This window comes from Dicentrarchus labrax, unplaced genomic scaffold (assembly GCF_905237075.1).
Source record: "Dicentrarchus labrax unplaced genomic scaffold, dlabrax2021, whole genome shotgun sequence".
Lineage (NCBI taxonomy): Eukaryota > Metazoa > Chordata > Actinopteri > Moronidae > Dicentrarchus > Dicentrarchus labrax.
This window is the reverse complement of record NW_026136720.1, coordinates 3,899,596-3,920,584: the sequence shown is the minus strand read 5'-3', so window position 1 is coordinate 3,920,584 and position 20,989 is coordinate 3,899,596. Positions and strand designations below refer to the sequence as shown.

The 20,989-nt window shown below is 38.2% G+C and overlaps 1 protein-coding gene across 4 annotated transcripts in view; it reads left to right on the top strand.

Moving 5' to 3' along the window:
- il34 (interleukin 34) overlaps window positions 1-20,297 on the top strand; it is a 42,004-nt gene extending 21,707 nt beyond the window's left edge. For 3 of the 4 annotated variants that reach the window (XM_051381083.1, XM_051381084.1, XM_051381082.1), the window contains exons 3-8: window positions 4,959-5,062; window positions 6,141-6,218; window positions 6,532-6,609; window positions 10,134-10,241; window positions 13,260-13,443; window positions 15,986-20,297. In XM_051381083.1, the coding sequence (XP_051237043.1) occupies window positions 4,959-5,062; window positions 6,141-6,218; window positions 6,532-6,609; window positions 10,134-10,241; window positions 13,260-13,443; window positions 15,986-16,044 (611 nt within the window). In that variant the 3' untranslated portion in view covers window positions 16,045-20,297. The remainder of the gene's footprint in view (window positions 1-4,958; window positions 5,063-6,140; window positions 6,219-6,531; window positions 6,610-10,133; window positions 10,242-13,259; window positions 13,444-15,985) is intronic. The other variant, XM_051381085.1, reaches the window with a different exon arrangement.
- The last annotated feature ends 692 nt before the right edge of the window (window positions 20,298-20,989 follow it).

The window sequence follows — 20,989 nt, the reverse complement described above, 5'->3', positions numbered from 1 at the left end:
ATTTTTTGGCGACCCCAGGTTGAGAACTGCTTCCTTAAACAACATGCCCCCACCATGCACCACAGGGCTGTTTTCTGTCTGAATCTCTGCATATTGTATAATAGTCTTACTCTGTGATAGCTTAAAGTCCTCCCCATGTGTAAAAGTTTTGACAGTGTCAAAACAGCACTGCACAAGGTCCATTAGTCATGATTACAGATTATTACAATGATTACAATTGAAATGAGCTCTTTTACTGCAGACTACAGCTCACTGGTTATACATAATAGTGCTGTTTAATCATTTTTGTGTTTCTGTCTACTACACTACAAAAAACCAGTTCGGCCGATATAGCTGTGTGTTTGTGCTGCAATCTGATCCAACAGACTAAAACACATAATGAAAAGCTTTCACTCAATTTACAACAACACTAACGAAAAATGAAAATAATCTCAGTACAATTCGTTCAGTGTCACACACATACACAGGCACTCTCAGGCATTTGCAGGAGTACAAACAAGTGCTGACATGCAGGTTTAGATACAGAAACATATTTTATGAAGCATTCAAACTATCCCTGGACCTTTTACCTGAATAGTGCACAGGTTCTTTAGTAGTCAACAGGATAATGCAAGCTCATGTATGAAAACTTTTTTGGGAGTTACTGGGATAATGTGCTAATTAATTTTGTTTAGGTCGAAGGGAAGTATATATTAGTTTTATTAGTAGTCTAAATTTACCAGAATTAATACAGCTAAAAGGAACTGTATATATCCAGAACTACAATGGCTGTTCTTCCATGTGTTGCTTTTGCATGATTCATCTTACAGTGATGATCCATCAGGTTTTTTTTCTGTGCTCTTTACACAAAAAGACTTCCAGATGGTGCAGCGACACTTTAACTCATTCTCTTACCTGTGAGAAAGGAGACTTTCTCCTCGGAGTGGCAGCAGCACTTTGGCCTGTGAAAGGGATTCATCTGTTTTCAGACACACACACACACACACACACACACACACACTCACACGTACATGTAGAGTGCATTCATGAGGACATATGGTTCTTTTTATATGAACTTGAATACTGCAGTCAGTGGTAGTTTTTCATGCAGTTGATATCCAGTTTAAACAGTAAATGGGGTTGCCATTATTCATTTATTTATTTTGTAATTAACCAAAAATGTCCTATGTGAAAATCTGTATCGATAGCTGTTGTTGCTGCTGTTGCTTAACGTGACTATGCAGCATTTTTTTTTATCTCAGACAAATCAGACATATGAGTCTTGCAGATTTGATGCATGTATGGTGCAAAAGGTTGGACAGAGTGGTAGCTAGAGTGCAGCTACAGCTCAGGATAAGTCCCTCTACTTTAGCGCTACTTGAGGTTTTATCTTATGTTGGAGCAACAGAGCAAAATAACTAAAGTTCCTACCTAGAAGAAACGTTGCTACTGTGTAAAACATAGGATTTTTCTGAGCATAACAAACTGCAACAGGTAATTTGAAAAATTGTTGAAGAGCTGGAAAAAACAGAATGAACTTGAGTATATTTACAAACAAAATGTTATTAAGTATTTTCAGTATAAGAAAAGGTGCATTTGTACATGAATAGTTAAATGGTAAGAAGAGAGCATGATAATACTCATGTGGAAATGACAGTGAGGTGAGTTGCATAAATCCCTCAGGGATAACTGTATCCAGTATGACATATTCCCACAGCACTAAGTGAACATTTCTTTAAGCGGTGATCATGTTTCTCCCTCTCATGGGGAGTTCTTTAGCGTTGTTGGGAAAGAGCCTGGGTCACATTTCAGTTATAAATCGTTGTGCTGAGCGCCTCTCTTTCTGTGTATTATATGTGAGTGAGAGGGGAAATAAGAGACATGAGAGAACAGGACATCTATGAGAGAAAGTGAAGCGTCTGCATAAAGTTTTACTGTTGCCTTTATACTTGTACCTGCACTGTATATTTTCGAAGTATTGGAAGTATCGGAATATTCATTTCACACGGCTCATACTGCTCATACTGTCTCTATGTGTCAGCTCTGAGATGAACTGGCGCCCTGTCCTGGGTGTCCCGCGCCTCAATGTCAGTTGGGATTGGCTCCAGCCCCCTATGACCCTCCAAAGGACACGTAGTTAGAGATAATTGATGTATATTCATATTTACCCCATTCCTCACTGTTCTTGCACTATTTCATTGTCTCAGTACCTGTGCGATGACAGTAGAATCAATCTAATTTCAGTGGGTTTAAAATGACATACTGTTTCCTCACAATATTACAGCATTATAGAACTATTACTATTACTCCTTAATCCTAAAAACCTGATGGTGTACATTAAGGTGTAAGAAAATATCAAACTTGTGATATTTTTATGTTGTGATATTGTATTGATTCTCAAAAACACTGTCTTGATTTTTTGTGTTTAAACCAACTGCAGTGTTGTAAACTTAGCACTATGATGTTGGATGTTACAGGGACTGGGAAGATCCCACTGTTCTGGTTGCATGAAAAAAATATGTATATGGTAGTGTATTCCTTTGCTAAAACTTGATTTAAATAAAATTGCAATATATCGCAGTATATCAAATCGTAACCCCTGTATCGTGATGCATATCGTATGGCCAGATTATTGCCAATATACTGCCAATACTAGTGTGCAAACATACAGGAGCTTGCTATTGCCATGCATTGATCTTTGTGGAGAAACAACATTTATAAAAGAAATTCTCAAGCTAATGAGGGATTAAGATTCATATGTGATCTACCATTGCTCAAACCTTTTTGGGTTTATAAAGCTGTGAAGGGTGTTTTAATGCATGAAGCACTTTGAGTTAAATAGCTTTTTATGAAAAGTGCTATTCAAATGAAGTCTGGTTGACTGATTGATTGATTGATTGATTGATTGATTGATTGATTGATTGATTGATTGATTGGCCATCAAATGTCCTCAATGAGTTTGCCCTTAATGGACGCTGTCAATGACTAAGAGGTATATGACAGACTGTTCAGCCTTTCCGTCCTCCACATGAAAGCAATGCAGAGCAAAGACAAACATGTGAAGTGGTATTCCAAGCATTTAAACGTGATATTTGTGATTAGGAAAACAGGCTACTGACTAGTTTTTTTCCTCTTGCACAGGCACAGAATGAAAAAAACAGTTCAGATACTGACAGAATCAAGATGAATGTTTAACAGAGGCAAGCAACTGTCAAGATAATTGATTGGTTGACTGATTTGCTTGGCTGAGTCAATGACACGTGTGTGTTTTACTGGGACACTATAACAGATGGTAAACAACGGTGGAGTCCGTAAAAAAGGAGTCTTCAATTGAAATTCCAGATCACTGGTAATTTGTTTGAATGCATAAAATAAGTTCTGACGTGCTCCGACCTTTTGCCGTGGCGCGAATAATGTCCATAAAAGGATGTTAACGTTTTTGGCAGAAGTGACGTTGAAGACTCAGAGACGAGGAGAGGACAGAGAAGAGATGTTGGAGTGCACTAATTGATTTTCAGGCTTTAACTGTGTAAACAGACTAATGTTTGTGAATGTATGTATAACCCTGACCCCAAGTCAGTCAGCTGTTGGAATGAGCACTTGCTTGCTTGATTGGTTGTATGGAGTGCCACTGGACTTCTCTAACTGTATCAGTAATTTAAACTTACCAACTTTATAGTTTTGAATTAGGACCATTATATGTAGCTTGTGAGTAATAAAATGTGCCCAAAATTTCGAAGGCTACAGCTATTGTTGTGTGTCAGCAACATATTTAATCAATCAGGATCAGAGCAAAAAGACTTGATCAAACTTGATCAAACCTCCAAAGATAAAACTGCGGTTGCTTCAGTCAATGTTGCCATTGCAAAAATAAGGAGGATTTTTCTTTTACACATGATAATAATTGTTGATGTGCTGACCGAGTTAAAGAAGAGTGTGTTTGCAGTGACCATTGGCAATTGGTTTTTAGCCATGACAGCTGTGTGGCTCTAGGGATGGCAGTGTCGTCGGTCAGTTGATCGGTCGGTCCCAAGAGGATGAATCCAACCAAATTAGGAGACTGGCTTTTGGTCAGTATCCTAATTTTAAATCCTATCCAAAGCTTTCCAAAAACCTGCGAAATATCTCAGCGTCTACTTGTTTGACTGTCACAAAAGTTTGGTCCAGTCAATCATGGTTCCCAGAGGAAGCACCCTAAAGACTTTGGTGATTCCCTGACGTTTCTTCTACCACCTCTATGAGGTGGACATTTGTGGTTTTGAGTGACATGTCTTGACAACTGTTGGACGGATATTGTCAGGAAATTTGTTTGCCTCAGGATGAATTGTAATAATGTTTCATCTAACGGCTGAAAATATATACAAAATGAAAAATATATGTAAATATATCCAGGGGGCGAACTACATGAGAGCAATGGGATGTATTGATATTATGTATGATTGACCTAATTCACTTTAATAAAGATATCACCATGCATGCTATTTTTGCCATCAACACTGAAGCCTAGCGACGCAATGTAATTGACTTCACTCACTTTTAACTCAGATATCAGAAAAAAACAACTGTCTTCTCAGTCTGCACACAAAATCGTTGCATTATTCGTTGGTCTGTTTTGTAGTCAGCATACTATGACTCATGTCTCTTTTGAGGCAGGCACAACCACACCCAATAAGAAAAAGTGAGCTCCCCTGGAAAGCCAGGGTATACTACGTACACTGGATATATCTATCCTGACAACTTTTTGATCCATGGTGGATCTGGTTGACTTCTGTCAAGGCAGACTATTGTCACAGTAGCTCTGCTTCAACACAAAGTGATCATACATCAAACCGATCCACTGCTAACAAAAATCCTGTAAACACACACATCATTACGTGCACATATTGCTCACACATGCAGTAGTTTGGCCAAACAAGTCAAGTAGTTTCTCTTTGTCTAGTGATTGTGCAGTTAATCTCATGCTGCTCCTGTTTTTGTAGGCCTGTTTCTGCTAGCACCTGTTCAAATGGCCCCGACACCGGCCAGCATGTGCACACCCTTGAAGACGCTCAACGACAGCCTCAGCCACAGGAGACGGTACATGGTGAGAGAATGATGGCATGTTTATAAGCATGTCTCAATGAATGTGGAGACACGTGTTCAGTTGCCTTGTGGGTGGAAGGTCAGTGCTCCTAAATTCTGGACTAGCAGGGTGGGACCAGAGCAGTGGGAGTAAATGTGAGCTACAACTCTGACCCTAACGTTCGTTGTATTCAAGGGGTCATTCTTAGAAGGTTGACTTTCAGCTGACCGCGGCCAACTACACAATAATAAGAGACAACAATGAGAACAATAGTGACAACAGAAAGACATTTTTTTTTTTAAAGAACTGAGAGAGACTAGCCACTAGTGATGGTTGCCAGGACATCCTGACTTCTGGCTCCAAATTAGAGACATTAGTGTCCATAAATCCTTTTCATTAAGAACACTCTCTGATTGGTTAATGCCTCTACTCAGGTTTCTGTGAAGAATTTGTCCAGGTTGAAATGACCCTACAATGAAATCACTGGGATTATTTTTTGAGACCGACCATGCTCCACCAGAGTCGCAGAACTTTCTAGCCTTGACAAATAAACTAAACTTGATGTTTAATATGTTGGAGTGGCCCTTTATGGTTGATAATTTTACTGAACAATAAAGTCCAGGCGTGGACAATATGGATAAGTGCTGTCCCCATCATGCACTATATCCTTTATGCTGTTGATTAGATTGTAGTTGAAATGATATTTTTAGTAAGAGAGTGTGGGAGAAGACAAACTTCTGTGTTTGCGTGTAATGTTATATACGAGAAGTGCTGTTTACTGACAAATTTTTACTGCAGCAGTATTTTTGGCTTCCAATCAATGTAGACTTGCACGTGCATGACCCCAATAAACATCAAAAACAATTAATCCAACTTTGACCAGATTTATGGAAATGATCATGGTCTCATTAATGATTAGCCCAGATGGGGACTTTTATCAATAATACAAAAATGAAATATTTAGGGCTGCATTTCTGTGTCTTTTTGAAAGACGTTAAATTTACTAGTTTTGATAGTAAATGTGACAATAACATGTATTGCAGCTTTCTGCTTTATGAAATGTGTGGGATAATTGTTTCTCTTTTTCTCTGTGTTACAGAAGCACAATTTCCCCATCAACTACACCATCAGGGTTCACCAACACGAAGTCTTTAAACTGTCAAACATCAGCAGAATGGTAAAAGTCGTGACGCCGTCTCAATTTATTGACTCTTTTCCCGTCACTGAGGACATGGTGGAAGAGATTCATCAGATGATGCTTGACATGTGTCTTATTCTCATGGCCCGACTTTGAGTCTTTGACTTTATGCCACCAGTCAAAGGTCTGGCTACTGAGATTAATGCAACTCCCACCTAAACCTGTATAACCATCTTCATAGGTTTCCCCTGCTCTATGTTTCCTCCCCTATATACATACTTTTTAGATGCCATATGGTGGCGTGCTGTAGTGTAATTTGTCAAAAATGTCTTTTCTCTCCTCAACCCATCAGAGGTTACAGGTGGAGGGGTTGGATGAGCTGGTTCTCCAGAGGTTATGGTTCCAGGTCAACCAAGGCGTGTTAAAAAAGGTAAGAATATCATCTGCATAAAAATGCAATTTATTGCACATTTTGTACCAAAACATTTGATTTTATTTTCCTTGTGTAAATGTTTAAACAAGGTGCCCATTTTCTATCTCTCCTTACTACCTGAATAGGTCTGAGCTGTCAAAATGACTACACCACTTGTTTGTTTTTTTATTTCTATAATTTCTTGTCAACTGTGTCCACTTATTTTATTAGCCTTCAATTTAAATTTTCAAGAAATTCAATTACATTGTGAGTAACCACTTAAGAACTCCATCTACCAAGTTGTCCTCAAACCATCTCTGGCTAAAATCTGAGACTCTGAAAGGACACAACATTATGTATGCGTACTGTCAACCAATTAGTCAATTATTCATCATTCAGTTTTTAAAAGCATAAATTCATATTGTGTGTGTTTTGATTGTTGTCTGTCACTGGAAGATCATTCATTTTCTTTGACAACTGTGATAAAAAGGTTATTTAAGTTGACTGGGGATTATATAATGCTATCAGCTGAAAGAGTGTAGCTGTTCACTGTGTGTCAGAAATCAAATGCTTTTAGGATTTGCATAATTGCTTACAAGCACCAAGGTTCTTATACGAAACGGGTTTAAGAACCAGAACAAATATGGTGGAAAAACTATTAGTGTGATACTGAGCTCATTTGAGGCCACCGGTGGCCCTGGGCTTCAGTGTAACTTGAGCCCCCCGTCATACCTCAGATACCTTACTGCAGTGACGCAAAGGGTTGGGAAGAAGCATTGTTAAAGATAATTTATTTAGCTGAGCAGGTGTAGATAAGTGCATGACACAAGAGATGTGACAAAGTCTGCAGTTTAATCAGGAGACAGTTATGAGTGAATGATTACACCATGTGCATAGTAATGACTAGAAAAGTCTTTCAAACCATTGTGACATAATCACAATCATAATGGTTTTTAGGGGTTAGTGAAGTTGTGAGTAGTATACGAAACCCCACCGAGGGAGTCTAGACACTGGTAGTGGGGATGAAAGGGAGGAAGAGAATGGCTGAACTTTGATAAATTCAACTTGGGCACTGGATGAGAGGAACTGGAGGTGAATGAAGTGGAGGAGGGTCGCAATGATTTCACGCTGAAATTGCAGCTGACAGCAGAAGAGAGGAGCACAGATTTTAAGTTGACAGCAAAGGCATGATTGGCTGATTGAGATTGCAGCAAAATCTGATTTAAATAAGTAAACAATGAGTAAACACCCATAGTCAGCTGATTAAGAAGAAATAGAGAGAGAGAATTGTGAATGAATGAGGAATAAAAATAGTCTTCCTAATTGAACTTACATTTAGTTCATTTGGCTGTGGGAAAATGTCTGAAGTAACCCTGTTAGTACATCAAAGCTCAGTCTAAAGTAGTGATAATCCGGTTTCTTTCATGAAATATATTTAGTGTCTCAAAGGTTTTCATTGTTGCACAGCCAGTGGAAATACGTCACTCATTCAACCGTTTGTTTTGAGCGAGTAAGAATGTGCCCCACTCATTTCTATTCACTTGCATGTGAGAGGAAGAGTTAAGGAGGAGCAAAAATGAACATAAGAAAATTGCAATATTTGAACCTTCATTTAAGAACTGCATCCTGTGTGTTACTCATACATTTCATATTACAATATTACATATTACATAGCAGTAGCACATTTTCACAATATTTTGCTTCAGCAACTCTCTTTTTACATTCCTCGTCTTTTATTTGAGATGAATCATAATACTGTCAATCAATAATGATAATTATTTTAAAACCACATGTCATTCATTGACAGATTGAGGGAACAGGCACATACTGTTTGCTGGCTAGAGACTGGTCTTTTTTTTTCCTTTTCCAAAACACAAGAGCTTAAAGTAGTGCCACACCACACACCTGCACTCACATTTCGCCCTCAGGTAAAAGATAAAGTAGCATGTTCTGCTCACCTGAGCAGACAGGTTGAATTAGTTTAGTAAAAAGCTCAGTGCCTGGGGCTTCAACCCGTTTAATCCTCACAATTCAGTGGTCACTGGTGCAAATAACGGCCAATTGAGTGAAGTTAAAGTGTCTTTGGTGTTGGAGAGTCCTCTCCTCCTCTTCTTCTGTTGGGTTCTCTCTCTCACACCCACACGTCCGTCCACATGTAACAAATGTGTACCACTTAGGAAAACAGACAACACCCTTAAACCGCACTTAATGCACACTTAACCTAATACTCTACTTGGTCACACCAGTACAGCTCTCAGCACCAATGGGCATGGTTTGCTGACCACCAATAGTCAATGGAAAAGTTGATTTCATTGGGTTCATCACACATTTAATCTTTCATATTTTTTTGAAAGAGATAAAGAAAAACATTTGTAAAGAATAAACAAGAAAGAAAACGTCATTAATAACAACAAGGATGTTGCAGTACTAAGCTGTAAAACCCGATAAGTTAGTTCAACTCAAACTTTGTTTGGAAACTGATTGCCTTAAACCATTTAAGTTTATTAACTCAAACAATTTAAGCATTAAATATATTTAATTTGAATATAAGTAACTTAGTATTTATTGTTAAGGTACCAATTACATTCACTAGTTAATATATTACACTCATGTACAGGATTTCTCAAAACTTATTTACAATGTGTTACCACTTACGTTGAATTTACTTAGTTTTCTTCCCCTAAAGCAAGGTGAAACAGCTGATGTACAATTTATAATTAATAGATTATCAAAGTGTTATATATATTGTATATTTTCTGTGAATCATCTTATCTAATTGTCACTGCTACTGCTAAGCTGCTTGTTTTTTATGTGACTAACATCAAATCTTGTCACTTTGGGGGATAATTAAGAATTATTTGGATGCATACGTATGGAGGCATACAATGATTTATAAACTGAAATAAAAAATCTGAAGCATTATGGAACAGTAGCGGTTACATTTTTGTAATGATATTAAGACAAGAAAATGAGTCAACCCATAACCGTGCACGCATAACTAAGAGGGTCTGTTCTGGATTCATCTTGATTACAAAAGAGTACAATCCAATTATAGTTTTATGCAACGTTTTTGTGAACATTTTGGGGGGAAAAGCTAAGCTGAAGTGAGGAGCCATTAGCCACAGTTACATCAGTTACTAAACTAAGTTAAATGCTACTGTGGGAGATTTGAAAACAACCTTTCACCTACTGGCCCCAGCAACCTGAGAGCACAGGCCTGCATGCCCCACATTTGACATTAGGATGCTGCTCTCTGTCCATCTAAAGACTCCTCTGAAATCCCCTTACATTCTAACTGTTGACAATTACAGACAAGCGGACTCTTGTCTCTTTGAAGACACTACAAGTGCGTGTATTGAGAAGACCCCTCTTTCTCGCCCAGTAGTCACTGTCATTAATGCTGTTTAGTAACGTTTGACACACGTTTAACACATTTAATATTGCCTGAGTCAAAGGTCTGCATGGAGAAGGTTATTGAGCTTGTTGACTTTAAGTTTGAGAACATCTTGCTGTCTTACACTAAAGACAAATTGAAATTTCAGATCCTCCGGGTTATGCCAGAGAGACATCCTTCGCGTCCATACACGGCTGAGTTGGAAATACGCTTCAGGGATGCAGAGGGAGTCTTTGTACATTCGCATCCCGCTGAGGTAAGCTAGAGTTCACATATCAGCACCGCACCTCTATTAAATTCCTCCTGAACTTCCTCGTTATCCAAAGAGGAATTGAATAGAGCTGTGGTCCATGTATCTATCCATCTATCAAATTCCTCTTCAAATGAAGCAATTCAGTCAGTAAGTGAATTTCCCTCGGACTGTAAGGGTCAAAGAATATTTGACAGGAGACGGATGTCACATTGATCCTATTTATCAATATTGGGAATGAATGGTCTTATCACTGCAAGATTAAATGCGGCTTCTATTTACGATCCAACAGGAGTTCAGTGAAGGTGAATTTAACACTAATCAGTGTTGGTATGTGATCGAAAATCATATGTCCTCTTTGTCCTCTGTGTTAAATCATGTTGGCCCAGCAGTAGCAACAAAAAAATAAATCACTTAATAGACCAGTTTTCAAATGTCAGACATGGACTTTTGGACATTTAAATACATACAGTTGGCAAAATTGCATGAGATCTCACAGATGTGCCAAATAGGCTGCACACAGGATATATCAGCTGTACATTTACATTATGTAATGTGTAATTCTTATGATTCTGTTAGATCATGCTGTTTTTAAATGTATCTTGCTTTGCATTTTGCAATATGCATTTTTGCATTTCATGTTTTTGCTATGCTCTCACATTTGTAAAATATATATAAAACATTTTGAAATTAAATAATTAGACTGTGATGGCACCTGACTGGAAGCTGCAAACAAAGCAAGTTGCTACATGGTTCTGCGACCTACCAGCCCCTGACTGTTGTTGGCAGTGCATGGGGAGTTTTGTTTACAACATACAGTTGGCCTATCAGTCATCAATGCCCTTTGGCCTTGTGTTGAAGCAGACAGTGAGTCTAAAGTCAGCAGACAGTGAGTCTGGACTGATCGCAGCAGTTCGGATGCCGAAATTGTGATCCATATCTGGTTTGTTCTTCCTCTTACGTAAATGTTACTAAATACTTTACTTAGATACACATGCCAACTAGACATCAGTGGGGTTTGCTACAACTGACGTCCCAACACCTCAGAATACCCCACGACCAGGGCCACGTTCACTATGAGTGATAACATTAACACTAAATGGCTTTAAATGGTACAAGGACCAGACTTTAAAGAACCAGTGTGTAGGATTTAGTAGCATCTAGTGGGTGAAGTTGCAGATTGCAACCATTTGAATACTCGACCTTCCAAGCGTGAACGAGAAACTACGGTTGCCGCTATGAAAAAGTCCCTATGCAGAACATTATAGTACATAAGACACAGCGAGTAGCAGCCTTAAAACAGAACTCTAAACATAATGGCACACCAATTTCTGTGTTTCCTGATATAAAGTTATTCTTGTTGAAGAAAACCAGCATATTTATGTTGTCCAGGGACAGTTACTGGTTGACCATGGAGGACTCGCTCCCTTTGTATATAAAAACGGCTCAATCTAAGGTAAAGAAAACACAACAATTCTTATTCTCAGGTGATGATACACTAATAAAAAAACATACCTATGAATATTATATTCAATTTCTGCCAATAGATCCTCCTAAATGTTACACACTGTATCCTTAAGGGTTTCCTTTTAGGTCCAATTACTTGAAACTTCCGAGAGCAACATTTACCAATTATAGAATTGGGATCATTTTAAAGCCCTGGCCACACTGCACGTATCTGCGTTACGGAACGTCTTGCTTTTTATTTTGGTGTGCATCTTAACCGGACTGCCCGCATGAGCTGCCCAAGACCTCGAGCCAGTGACCAGTGAAGCGGCTGCAGCAATGCTTCACTAGAGAGTCAAGGTCTTGCATATTTTCTCCGCAAGACACGTGGTTCCCAGCAAAAATAGATAATGAAAAGGATATAGTTCATAGTTATATCGACATCCACAACACCTTTTACTACTGTTTCAATTTCTAAATCCCCCCCTGGAGGAAGTGTCATGTTGTGATCGCAATAATGAACTCAACCAATCCCAGTAAATTCTGTGCAATCTTGGAATTTTGTCAAAATTTTACTAATCACAGCAGTCCCCCACATAAAATGTTAAGCCATCACAAAACAAGTGATTTCATTCTCATTGGAACAAGTTGCCTTCAGTTGTTAATAAATTATACAACAAAAAAGAAAAAAAATAAAAAAAATGTTTTGGAAAAGCTGCCATGAAAGCAGGCATTTTAGACCACAAAAAAGACAGACAAATCCTGCAGGGACTGTCTATACCTGTAGACTAAACGTCAAATACATTTTTTTTACAGAACACCTCCTGTATCGGTTTCAGATTAAAAGCTCTGAAGCATTTCTGTGGACAGAATCTAGTCATTTGTTAACAAGGCTTTTATTGTATCGTATGCATCAAAGGCAAACACATAAGCAGCACTGCAGCAGAAATGTCATGCATTGCTCTAAAGTGCTGTGTGTCATGGCGTAAGATAAGAGAAACAGTGCAGTTAGCTGCTATGATTAACGTCCCACTTTCTGGATGTCTTTTCTAAGAGTGCTCACTCCGACTGTCGGACAGGGACTCGCCTGCGTTGACAAATTTATATGTAACAGCTGGACACACATACAGTATGTTGTGTGAACCTAAGTAACATCTAAAGGTGTGAGGAGGACCAAAAGTCTGAAGGAGTCGCAAGTTCAGCGTAGTCGGACACTTTAAAATATTATGGATTAAAAGCATCTGTTGGCTTTTTTTTCAAATGGTTGAAAGATGTAGGAAAAAGTGATCACTGGGCAATCAATCTTCTCTTTTCCACTGTTTAGGGAAGTTTTTCTGCTTTTTCTTCCATCAAGACATGATGTTCTTGTGCTTATTGACCTTACATAACCACCATAAATATCACATTTTAAGATGCTTACGTTGATTTATTTATATATATAATTTTACATTGTTGAGTGCTGTTGATGTATTTCTTACAATATATTGACATTTTTATAGATGGATCCATATCCATTTACTCCATATTTACCCCACCTGGCTGTCTCTCACCCATGTGTGTGTGGGGGTGTGTGTCCAGGTGTTCCAGCAGGAGCTTCCAGAGGTTATCCAGGACACTTGGGATCATTTAACAGAAGAACCCGACAGAGTGCCAGAGTCCAGATGGCGATATGCGTCCCCAAAATCCCTCCTGGACAACTTCTGCCACACCATGCACTGCCTCTTCAGCGAGTGCTTTGCCAGCAAAGAAGCGCAGCAGGACTGTGAGTATAACAAAGCAAACCATACAATGACACTGCAGGCTGTAACTAAAAACTTGTTCTATTGTCTAATGTGAATGCACTATAATCACAGGGACAGGCACACAAACAGAACGGGCTGTGTAAAGAACAATTTAAAGCAAAGAAAAAACTGCACAGACAGGACATTGCAGCATGTCAATAGTTGTTTCTTATCTACATGCCTTTTGAACTTTTGGTATATTTAGACCTATCAGGGGCCAAATCAAGTGTTGGATTAGATTTAGACATAAACAGAATATGGTCAGAACAGTACATAATTAGTTGTTGCTCAGCATTACATGTACTGTGGAGGACGTTGTGTATGTGTCCTCTTTTGCTCTCACTCGAAGCATAGCCAAGCCTTTGATGCCCCGGGTCGTGCTTGAGTCATTGCCATGCCATTTGAACAAAATTTTGTGGCTCCAGAAGTGATTATTCTGCACGCAGAAGAAGTACTCATCACTGATATTTAATCTCCCTACCTGTCAAAAACATTGCCAAACACACGCACGCACACACACCATCGCACACAATAGCACAAGCAGTAGAAAATACCAAAATGGCATTTTTATTACCATGCAGGTGTAAAACTGCCAGAATCATGAGAATGAGGTAAATCAAACCGTTACTAAAATGCAGAACTTTTTCATTCACGCAGTAGCTTGAAGGGAGATTTAGTTGTGTAATAGTGCACTGGAGCAGGACTGGGATTTTGGGGGGATTTTTACTGCCATTTTATTGATAGTGACAGCCTAAGAGTGATAGGAAAAGGGGGGGATGAAACGCAGAAAAGAGTCAAACCCATTGCCGCTGCAGCAAGGACTCAGTCTTAATACATGGGGTGCCAGATCTACCAGGTGAGCTATCTGGCTGCCCTGTTTCCCAGACAATTTAACTTTAACAAGCTTCTTTCAGTCTTGCGGTCTTGTAAAACTATTTACATTTGTAACCCCTTCCATACGGTGTGCAGCACTACTTGTTGAGTGTGTTGAAAGCATCTGTGGTTCATTTTTTGTTTGTGTAGACTTGAAGAGAAGTGTGTAACTGGAGGTGCTCTGCTCTATAAGCAATGTGCACAGAGAAATATTCAGGTGGTGGCATGGAGACTTTAAGGGGTGACAGAAATATATGCTGATATAATAGCAAACAATCACATATATTTATTTATATTTGCTTGGAAAAGCCTCCAAATGAAGGTATTTTAACTCAAAAACATTATTGTAGCACTGAAGAGAAAAATCTAAAGGTGGCATTTGAAAGCAATAAATTGTTTTATTTCCAAATGTTCAGACATTTTTCCAAATACATATTTTTTACATAATGAATGTGTTAAATTTGACAGCAATGGACACCAAACCGGGGTGGTGTGGCATTTTTAATGCCATCCCTCTATATCCGCCCCTGTATGGCTCCCTGTCAACAACCTTTGTGTGCATCTTCAATGCAAAGAGACGAGATGTGTTGTTGAAGCATATTTTGGCATTGACGTAGCCAACATATCCGTAATGGTACTCGAAGCACAACTGTGAAGCCTCACTTCAGTTGTTTGTGATGAGCCCAGGCCTCCACGCCGCCCAAGGACATGGCTAAAACATACCTCAGCGTCAAGGACGTGGAATGCAATGTGTTTGTTAGGAAACCAGAACTTTTGGATAATTGGGCATCTGCTACAATAATGCTACCCAGGCTATACACAAGATGACAGTCGCAGAACGTAACCACTCTTAGTGTTTCCTGTTAGAGAGGCCCTAACATGTGGGGATTGAACACATGTGACTGCATTCATTAGGAACAGTGCTATACTGTCACATGTCTCGTGCCCTTTAATTCAGTCCATTTGACCTCTGCAAGACCAGCATTTAAAGCTTTAATTTCTAATCTCCAAATATCAAATGACAGCGTGCATCACAATCACTGACTGCAATAGCACAGGCTGACATCACTTCAGCCGCCAACACATGACACATTTCCGTAGCAGATGGCGAAGTGATGAGCAGCAAGACATCGCTGTATGTCTCCTCGGCTGAGTGAGTAGACAGGTGGTATACACTTAACAGTGCAAACCTGTAGCTTCTCTATTAACTCATTAAAAGCACTTTTTCTCTGCAGTTATATAGGCAATCTGTGTTGATTCACAAAGCAACGCAAAAGGCAAAACATTACAGTTTTCATACTCATAGTGTGTGTTCTACTTATAGAAACGTGCTCAGTGCACTTTTGACCCACTCGTATGAGGCTGCTGTTACAGGTTAATCTGTGTTTGTGACGTTCACAGTTCGTGACTGCGTAATAAACCTCAAAATGACATTACATACATAAAAAAGGTACCAAATGAAGTTACATACAGCTGCAAATACTTTGTATGTGACTCCTCAAAACGGTGAAACCTGAGAGCTCTGGTCCCAAGGCTCCATATGGAGAAGCATTCATAATGTGACAGTAAAACATGTGGCACTGAAAAGAGACACTGAATAATATTTCTGGGAGTGCAAATGATTAATGAAGTTTTTCCTCTATCTTCCAGACTGTAGTGTTTCTTATTGGAGGAAGGGAAGGAAGAAAGACTTGGAGCCCGAAAGCTGAGAAGAAGACAGCGGGGTGAAGGTGTCCCTGTTGATACTGATGAGGGTTTGGTATCATGATCTCCCTTGAGCTGCAGGGAGAGGGGAAATGGACAATTTGTAGGTACAGTAACAGTATTCATGGTGATTTTAGGAGCATAAGGACTTTCTGCTAAAATGAAATAAAGCTCATTTGGGAGCTCCATCTCCTCAGATATCCCAATTCTCCTTCAGTCAGGAAGCCTGAAACTTCTTGAAATCTCTTGATGGCATCTCAGATCAATGCTTTGATACTTCAGGTTTTGGAAGAGATTTGTTCACATATATCGACTAAATTGATGTACGATAAGAATATTAGATACAATTATTTTCTAAGGAATTTTCTACACCTGGCGCGAGGACATCACTGTGGCTTTGCCAAAGAAAGCCTGTGATGTGCTCCAGTGGGCCTGCGTGGTTCACCTCAGAGAGCAACAAGATGCAGCGAGAGAGACTACACATTGGATTATTATATTGAGCAACTTCAGATGATTTTGTACCATAGCCACACCCCTCTCTCTCTCTTCCATCAACACTCCTTTCAAACACCTATGAGCTAGAGCGAGAGCATTGTACATGAACTGAACTTCAACCTTCAAGGCAAACTGATAACTACTGTTTTCTCCTCCCTCTTCAGTTGTTGTATGCATCTCTTACCCGCAGCCTGCATTTAAAGTGTTATTTTTATAACGTCGCTTTTGGCCCAAATTGCATATTCAAAAACTGTCAAAATAACGATCCATTCCATGTATTTCTTTTTTGTTTTTTTGTTTTTTTGTAACTTCGTTTATTGTGATGTTTGAGAAATGGTACAATACTGTATGATATATTCAGTAACATATTATGTATATAAAACAGACAAGAGAAAAGAAAATGTACAAGTACATAGTGATAGTTGAAAAAACAACATACAAAAAAAACAATTACCTAAAATAAAAGTTAAAGAAAACACAAGAATATAATAGGCTATCGAATATGTATTTGGAAAGAATAGAAAAGAAAAGACGCAGGGCAGCGAGCATGGCTACTTCTGACTTTGTCCTTTTTATTGAACGGCGGGTAATTGGATTTTCTCTTTAATATGGTTAAGAAAGGGATTCCGTACTTTATGAAAAGCCTTTGTGGAGCCCCTTTATGAGTATTTTATAAAAAAGTGCAAAAGTAGGTCTTTGATCCAGTGGCTAAAGGTAGTTGGGTGAGCTTCTTCTGAGACACCAAAATTCTTGATGCTTTGCACAGGACCAGAACATATGGGCACGAGTAGTGGGCGATGAGTTGCAGAGAATACCTTAGGGACTGACGTCTGGGAAGTATTTAGACGTGTTCTGTTTAGTCCTGTGGGTGTGCTGCAGAGTTGCCTGGCACAGATTGAGGAGGTATGTACTGGTGATGGGATCCAGCCTTGAAGACTGAGCTCAAACCAATGGGAGGGAGATGCTGAATTCAATGTTTCCATAATACAAACACAGAGATATGCAAACGTACGTGTGGCCTTAAATTGAATCACTTACCTGTAAATTTAGTTTGTAGCTATGTATGTTCATCACACACAAAGAGTGAGCGTTCAACCCAGACAATCAACATATAATCACCTCCTTCCGTCCAAGCTGTGCATTTTTACGTTATTATAGATCTGTTATAGAGGTTATTTTTCTCTTGCATAAGGCAACTATTGAATATTTTGATGTCTCAATTCCCTGTGCAAAGCTTAAAGAGTGACAATAAGCATTTTACACATGAAGTCACAGTCAGGCCACAAATCTGGATACAATTCCAAATGAAATAGTCTTAAATAGATAAAAACAATCTAACAACAATTACATGGTAAAAATATTTGCTGAAAATGTGCAAGTTGATAGGTTACAGTTGCGTCCCAGGCTGGTTTGGGGCATTTTCACTCGCTCCTTTCAGAATTTCAGCTAAGAAGATATGCAACAAATCCCTGCATGAAACCTGGAACTCAAACAAATTCTGACTAAGATTTTACTTCAACGCAAATCAGTATCTCTTGTTTCTGTCAAAGATTGCTCCTCAGTGTGTGTCAGCTTTACTGTTATCTTTTTTCCACTTCCACTCATGGCTGTTAAATGTATGAACTTGTCAGGTTTTGAAGAATTAAGACAAACAGCTACGTATATTGTAGAGATCATAAGTTAATTTAACATGTACTAAACCCAAAACCTTCAAATGAACATTGACAGAAAAATGAAAAATTAGGAAAATATTGGATCACAGCTGGTAAAAAGGTTAAGTGAGGTGTGTGTGGCTATTTAGATTTTATGCTCCATTTACAAACCTATACTGATGAATTAAGTATTTTCTTTGAACTTTAATGTGTCTTTTTAGTAGACACACTGTGCAAATAAAAAGCTCCCAGGTTATTATGGCCAAAATACTTCTCCAGATGTAAGGTGGAGTGAAAAACACAGATGTTAAAGTCAGTTATGTTCAGCCACCAGATCACCTGAAGGCCATCTGTAATTGACCCTTCCTAAGTCCCGCTCCCTTTTTGCTACCTTGGCCAACTTCCTCCTTGCCCGTACTTAGATATGCTACGTGCTAACCTCATCTATGTTGAAAAGACAGTTATAAAAATCTAAGTACAAGAAAAGGAGGAAGTTGGCTAAGGTACCAAAAAGGGGCGGGACTTAGGAAGGGGCGGTTGTCAAGCTTGACTTCTCTGTGCTGCTCCACTAAAACTTCCCAATACATAAAGTTTAGTTACATAAGTCCACACTAATTTACCATATATTGTTTTTATTATTATTATAATGATTACATGCCTCACTTCATTACTAAAGATGATGAGGGTTAGGTGTTGATAAGATGGTTCCCGGTCAGCATGTGTAGAATAAAAAACATGCGTTATGATTTGGACATACAGAGGATATAATAGGCCTTATGAGAGGTGTTTGAATGACTGACTTTTTGAGGCACTTGGCCTTGAATAAGAAACACTTCTAAGGGCCAATGAATAAAAATGAACTTCCTGTTTAATGTGTTCATTCTCATACTGGATGAATAAATCTCCATTTTAACAGAGAAAGTCCACAAGGTCAGGTTATTAGGATTAATATTTGGGAATTATAATGTATTTCATGTATTAATTCCTTCCAGTTTGAAACAGACTTGACAGATACTGTTCCTATTTAATATTTCCTGATGTTAGTTTTTATAACTGGAAATCTAATTTTTGCTAAATAGGAAATTAACCCAAGTAAAGTAATTAATTTCCTCTGTAGAATATTTTACAGTACATATAACCGAAGAGATTATAATAATTTAGATATGCAAACTTTAGATACACCTAACAGGTGCGCTGCAAATGTTTCAGTTGGGCAACTAGACGTGCCATCTCCGATATTTTTAAACTTAATCTGAAAATGGACCAAGTGAAGACCTGCTGTGCTGTTGTAAAGCCTCCAGGATGTAAACAGGCCAAATCACTGTGAGCTGTACGACAAGGATCAAATGATAACCTTTTTATTTTCAGGTCTCTGTTTACTGTGGCCAGCCTAGTCACAGTGAGGTGGGTGGGGTCAGTCATTTACGGTAGTGGGCATAGTCAGGGGCTGAAAATTATTTGCTCACTACTTCCTGCACTCATTTCACTTATAAGCTTCAGGTATTTGTCCCATAGAAACGTCTAGTTACTGCCAAGACTGCACAATGTGTGAAAGCTTACTGTATGTGTGAGAGTTTCAGTTCACGCGTTCACTCCTGACTTCATGTTTGTTGTATGTTAAAGCCTTGCAAGCCTAATTGTGTCACTCTTCAGGAGGGAGAATGATGATCAATTATTATTTTATTAGTCTGAAAGGTACTCATTGACAGCTTTTGTAAGTTTTATTGGGCTAAACGTGGCTCTCGTATGTAAAACAAGATCTATAATGATGTAACAGATGAATGATAATTATTGGTGTATTGCTATAAATGCAGTGTATTTTTATTTTGCTTTGTCTATCATATCTAACTGTATGGTTGTCTTTTTTGTAAACATAAGAGCATTTTAAGGTGTATTCAGAGATCCCTTATTGTGAATATAAAGTGATATTTCCCAGACTGACTGGCAACAACAGAGAGATGATAACTGCAAACCTATGGATGGTTGTTGTCAGTGGTCTTTTAGAAACAGATTTTTTTTATACACAAGATATTGAATTTATTTATTTTTTGGAAATGTATAATGCTATGTGACAATACTTTTATGAAAGAAATAAAAATTAAATCGCTGTATCTGCAGTCCAGTCATTATTCTTTAGATATTCAGTGAAAATATCTGTGGGTCCTCTTTGGTTTATAAGATTATTACTATTATTTTATTAGAGAAAAATAAAATAATACAAGTGAAAAGATAATGCAAATGAACATGCTTCTCCCAAATGAGATGGTAGATTGTGGTTACTAGTGTGTTATTAGTATATGTAAGAAAAAAACATTTAAAATGTGAAATTGTTGAGTTATTTTGCTGTATTTAAAGACCGGATAATCAATTCTGCAGTAATTTAGAGGTTCCAACAGCTAAACTTGCTGTGGCGGTAGTAGAAGACTTCTTTAATCTCAGTAAAAGTAGCAATATAACAATGTAAAAATACAATATGTAATGTTACCCCATTACTTAAGTAAAAACAGGTAGCCTATCATCTGCGAAATGTAGCTACTTTTATTGTGAAAGGTACTCAGTATGCAGCAATCAGATTATATTATTGGACTTTAACAGGATATAAAGACATTTTAATCTAGAGTAAAACATCATATTTTACAAACTGACTCTATGTTTTGTATTTTGCAAATTAACTAGTAACTATAGCTGTAAAAACATGTAAAAAAAAAATAAAATAAATAACAATAATTTCCTCTCAAATATAATACAAGTACCTCATCACTGTTTTTTAGAGTGCTGTAGTAAGTAGAGCTGGTTACTTTCC